General features: G+C 54.8%; 1 protein-coding gene across 1 annotated transcript in view; it reads left to right on the top strand.

Moving 5' to 3' along the window:
• bbs9 (Bardet-Biedl syndrome 9) overlaps positions 1-3,548 on the top strand; it is a gene marked incomplete at its 3' end in the record, with an annotated part of 105,524 nt that extends 101,976 nt beyond the window's left edge. Inside the window, 1 exon segment of the mRNA XM_080500589.1 lies at positions 3,405-3,548. Coding sequence (XP_080356715.1) covers positions 3,405-3,548 — 144 coding nt within the window.
• Between the last annotated feature and the right edge of the window lie 2,244 nt (positions 3,549-5,792).

Genomic DNA, 5,792 nt, shown 5'->3' with positions numbered 1-5,792 from the left:
GCAACATGTAATCTGAGAGGCAACATGTAATCTGAGAGTAAAATGTAATCTGAGCTGGAACGTGTAATCTGAGAGGCAACATGTAATCTGAAAGGCAAACATGTAATCTGAGAGTTAAAGTGGAATCTGAGATGTAACGTGTAATCTGAGAGGCAACATGTAATCTGAGACGTTGCACCCTGTGAAACGAGACCTTCCAGCTGGTAACTCCCAGTTACAAGTGGTAACTCTCCCAGTTACAAGTGGTAACTCTCCCAGTTTACAAGTGGTAACTCTCCCAGTTTACAAGTGGTAACTCTCCCAGTTTACAACTGGTAACTCTCCCAGTTTACAAGTGGTAACTCTCCCAGGGCGTTCCGGCGCTCCGGGGAGCTGATGGAGGCCAAAGGTCAAGGGTCATGCTCAGGGACTAGATGATCGGTCCGCTCTGGGAATAGAACCACATCTTCTTCACCTCTATATCCTTTTGTACAACAGCCACAGCGCCGTCCGGTGGCCCGGCAGTCTAACTACACCTTCATCAGAGTGTCTGCTGCAACACTCGGTGTCGTCGCGTGAAAACGAACATCGCCGTGTTCAGAAGACGCCATTTTTTTTCCTTCCGTTTCGTCGCATTAATCCCGGCGAGCAAACAAGGTGGTTTGGAGTTTAAAACTTCAAAGAGGAATGGCGCCGTGTGCGTCTATCGTGTGAGGAGCTCATTGGTGGTGATGGAGCCCAATCGCCAATGGCGGGCGGGCCGAGCGACGGCGGCGGCGGTGGCGGGAACTAGCAACGTTCTCCTCAACTAGAAGGCCTTCAGCCGCCTTTCATATCCTCCTTTCAACGTTTTTAGTTTCCTTGTGTTTTGTAATTGAGTGCGGCGGCGGCGCGGCGCTGTATTTTGTGGCTGTAGGAAGACGTGGCGGCGGTGGCGGCGGTGGCGAGAGAAAAGCAACGTGGCCACAATTGGGCCAATGAAGCATGTCACGCGCTTTCACTTTGCATTTGCCACTTCCTTCAAGACTTTGCTTCCTTTGATGTCTTTGAAGCGCCGCGGCGCTCCCCGCAGGCTAATAATAGACTTGTCCATCAACGGTCCCCACCCTGGGGGCTAATTGGCGCCGTGCAAAGGGAGGCGGCGCCGCTCCGAAGCCGGGCCGTCATTAGATCAGTGGACGCTGACCGTCCCCCGGCTCGCATTCGTGCCTCTGATCTGCCCCCCCCACCCCCCAACCCCACCCCCTCAGCCCCCCTCAGCCCCCCCACCGCCCTGTTGCCGTCTTGAGGAGGCCAGACGGCTTCCCTTTTCAATACCTGCTGCTGCTGGAGGTTTGTGGAAATGATCTCCAACAATGACCCGCTCCAGTTTGATGGGGCGACGGGTGACGTGGTGATGGGGTGATGGGTTGACATGGTGACAAGGTGACATGGTGACGGGTTGACATGGTGACAAGGTGACGTGGTGACGTGGTGACATGTGACGGGGTGACGGGTTGACATGGTGACGGGTTGACAAGGTGACGTGGTGACATGGTGACGGGGTGACGGGTGACATGGTGACGGGGTGACATGGTGACGGGGTGACGGGTTGACATGGTGACGGGTTGACATGGTGACGTGGTGACGGGGTGACGGGTGACATGGTGACGGGTTGGCATGGTGACGGATTGACATGGTGACGGGATGACGTGGTGACACGGTGACGGGGTGACGGGTTGACGTGGTGACACGGTGACGGGTTGACATGGTGACGAGTGGCATGGTGACGGGTTGACACGGTGACGGGTTGACATGGTGACGGGTTGACATGGTGACGGGGTGACATGGTGACGGGTTGACACGGTGACGGTTGACATGGTGACGGGTTGACATGGTGACGGGGTGACATGGTGACGGGTTGACACGGTGACGGGTTGACATGGTGACGGGGTGACACGGTGACATGGTGACGTGGTGACATGGTGACATGTGACGTGGTGACGGGGTGACACGGTGACATGGTGACGTGGGTGACGGGGTGACGGGGTGACCAGAAACTGGTGGGAGTCGAGTCTCTCTCTCTCTCTCTCCTCTCTCTCTCTCTCTCTCTGTGTCAAAACTGTAAGAAACATTTTAAAAAACTAACTATAAACCAACCTGACGAAACATCACACCCGTATACACTTTTTTTTTTTACATGAGCGTGTGTGTGTGTGTTCCAAACACAAAACCTTGCCTCATGCCACCCCCCCCCCCCTGGCATGGCTCCCGAGTTGCCCCTGCCCCGGCTTCCTGCCTCTAATGGCCGTCTCTGTGTGCCGCCTCGGGAAGCCTGACATCCCTCCAGAGGCCGAGGGCCCGGCGGTGAGGGAGGCCATTGACGGGCGAAGAAAGCGTCCTTTGTGGCGGGCGGGCGGAGGGGTGTGTGGGGGGGGGGGGTTAGGGGGGGGGGGGGTCACACCGTTTGCTCAAACACAGCTTCCCCTCCGCACACACTGGGCCGGCGCTCAGAACCGGTGCCAACGGCCGGAGATCCAAAGACAGGAGCTGCAAAGTGCCTCCTTACCGGGGAAATGGCAGAGGAGGACGGTACAGCCAAAGAGGGGGGGAGGGGGGGGGGGGGGGGTGAGAAAGAGAAAGGAAGGGTGAAAACCACAGAGGGTGAGTTGGCAAAGAAAGGGCAAGTGAGGGAGGGAGGGAGCGGAGGGAGGGATAGGTGGGTGAAAGAAAGGAGCATTACAGATTAACCCAATAAGACAAATTCAATTGGCGAAGAAAGAAGAAGAAGAAGGAAAAAAAAAAAAAAAAAAAAACACAACGTGAAGGAAATGGAGGAACAAACAGACGGAAAGGAAACCTGGGAGGAAAAAGAAAGAAAAAAAAAAAGAGGGAAATGGAGCCACGAAAAACAAAAGAGACGGAGGCTGGGAGGGGCTGAGATCGCCCACGTTCCGAGAGGCTGGGTGGCCCCGGGGGGTGGGGGGGGGGGCACTGTACCTCCTGACAGGCTCGCCCTCCTCCCCCCCCCCCCCCCCCCCTCCCCCTCCCCCTCCTCGCCCTGATTATAACACCTGGATTGTTCCGGGGGAACAGAGCGCTGAATGGCCTCCGTTATTGATCACCGCACAGATGTGTCCAGAGTGGAATTAGCATCGGACGCTAAATCTGGCCTAACGGTTTTTGTTGTCAGGGGGGAGGTACGGTATCAATGGCGGCACGACGGCGGCGGCGGCGGCGGTATTGTGTAGAAACGCCGCTTTCATTCCGTCGAGGGGCGGGGGAAAAAAAAGTGAGTTCTTCTAAACATAAAAACATTCAAATTTAAAAAAAAACCCAATGTGACTCAACGCCGCCACCTACTGGCGAGACGTCCCCCCCCTCCCCCCCTCCCCATCCCCCCCAATGTCACTGTGCTCTCGCGGCCTCCTGATGCTAATTTCCAGGTGGCGGCGGCGGAAGTGTCCCTAGCGCCCCCCCCACGTATCCCTCCGCCACCGTGGGAGAGCAGCGAGAAACTAGTGCCACGTTTGTCCCAGTATGTCATCTGTTCGACACGCCTGATTGGCTTTCACACCAGAGCCTCCTAATTAATATGCAGACCCCTCCCCCTCCCCCCCCCCTCCCCCCCATATAACCCCCCCCTCCCTCCCTCCCCCCCCACGCCTCGAACTTGCCCTAAGACAAAAGCGTATTGTGCCGCAGCTCCTGTTTTAATTACGCTCCAAAAGAGAGATCTGTGTGTGTGTGTGTGTGTGTGTGTGTGTGTGTGTGTGTGTGTGTGTGTGTGTGTGTGTGTGTGTGTGTGTGTGTGTGTGTCGGAAACATTAACGTACAGTACGTCGTGGTAAACGTGCATCGAGGGAATCATTAAAACACGTACATTCATCGTCCTGCTGGTGTGTGTGTGTGTGTGTGTGTGTGTGTGTGTGTGTGTGTGTGTGTGTGTGTGTGTGTCCAAAAAAAAAAAAAAAAGTGCAGAAGAGGGAGGAGCCTATATCCCACAGCAGAAGGAAGAAAAATGTTTGTTGCTTGTTGCTTTTATGCAAAGTGTCGTCCGCCGAAGGTTTTTTTTGTGTTTTTTTTTTTGTTGTTTTTGTTTTTGTTTTTTTTGTTGTTTTTTTTGCCGACGCCACAAAGAGGGTTTGTGACGGAGCGGCGAGGAGAAAGGGAGAGGTTAGGAGGGGTTATGGGGAAAAGACAGGAACTCAATTCCCATCGTGTTACATCTCTCTCTCTCTCTCTCTCTCTCTCTTCCTTTCATCCCCCTCTTCCTCACAGCCACGACCCCGGTGATTAATTTTGCTTTGAGATTCGTCGCTCGCTAATTAACGCCTCCTTCTCTTCCTCCCGCCGTCTCTCCTCTCTTTCCATTGTATCGGGTGGAGGATCTTCTCTCTCTCTCTCTCTCTCTCTTTTGTCAGTCTTCCTTCCTTTCTGGAGGGATGGAGGGATGGAGAGATGGAGGGAGGATCCTGCTCTTCAGGGACTCGGCGACGGATTAACTGAATTATTTCATCATTTCACGCAAAATGAAGAGTTTGAACAGTTAAACTGCAGAAATTCACTTCAAACTGAAGGTTTTCACATGAGGCCATGAGGTTGTTATGGTGACTTTCAAAATAAAACTACCAAGTAGAAGAGGAGTCACAGTCTGGAGGAGTCACACCTGGAGGAGTCAGTCTGGAGGAGTCAAAATCTGAAGGAGTCACACTTGGAGGAGTCACAGTCTGGAGGAGTCAGTCTGGAGGAGTCAAAATCTGAAGGAGTCACACTTGGAGGAGTCACAGTCTGGAGGAGTCAGTCTGGAGGAGTCAAAATCTGAAGGAGTCACACTTGGAGGAGTCACAGTCTGGAGGAGTCACACTTGGAGGAGTCACAGTCTGGAGGAGTCAGTCTGGAGGAGTCAAAATCTGAAGGAGTCACACTTGGAGGAGTCACAGTCTGGAGGAGTCACACCTGGAGGAGTCAGTCTGGAGGAGTCAAAATCTGAAGGAGTCACACTTGGATGAGTCAGTCTGGAGGAGTCAGTCTGGAGGAGTCAAAATCTGAAGGAGTCACACTTGGAGGAGTCACAGTCTGGAGGAGTCAGTCTGGAGGAGTCAAAATCTGAAGGAGTCACACTTGGAGGAGTCACAGTCTGGAGGAGTCACACCTGGAGGAGTCAGTCTGGAGGAGGCATAGTCTAGAGGAGGCATAGTCTGGAGGAGTCACACCCTGGAGGAGTCAGTCTGGACGAGTCACAGTCTGGAAGAGTCACACCTGGAGGAGTCACATCTGGAGGAGTCACACCTGGAGGAGTCAGTCTGGAGGAGTCACAGTCTGGAAGAGTCACACCTGGAGGAGTCACAGCTCCCCACCGCTCCTCGCCACCGGACACTCTGATTGGCCAGCGGACGCTTTGATTGGCCAGCAGACACTCTGATTGGCCCCCGGATGCTCTGATTGGCCCCTGGACACTCTGATTGGCCAGCGGACGCTCTGATTGGCCCCCGGTCAGCCCCCGGTCGGCCCCGCTGGGCCTCATGCCTCTTCACTCAATTAACAAGCCATGAAGCCCCTGACCTCTCCCAACCTCTCTTGACCTCCGGAGTCACGCACCTCCACAAAGCCCGGGGCTCCGGGGGGGGGGGGGGGGGGGCGCTTTTGTTCCATTGGTGTCCAGCCCCCCCTCACCCTCTCACACCCCCCTGGTGTCTTTCATAAGGAGTGTGTAATAACTGCCTTTGTTGGTTCTTGCTCTTGTGGCGAGTCCAGTGGGAGGCCTCGTTAGCGAGCGGGGGTGCGAGGCGGGGGGGGGGGCAGCAGGAACTCCTGGATTACACGCTGCCCCA

Source organism: Blennius ocellaris (genome assembly GCF_963422515.1).
Source record: "Blennius ocellaris genome assembly, chromosome: 8".
NCBI classification, from domain to species: domain Eukaryota; kingdom Metazoa; phylum Chordata; class Actinopteri; order Blenniiformes; family Blenniidae; genus Blennius; species Blennius ocellaris.
Note: the sequence above shows the minus strand (reverse complement) of the source record. Positions and strands in the feature narration are given on the sequence as shown.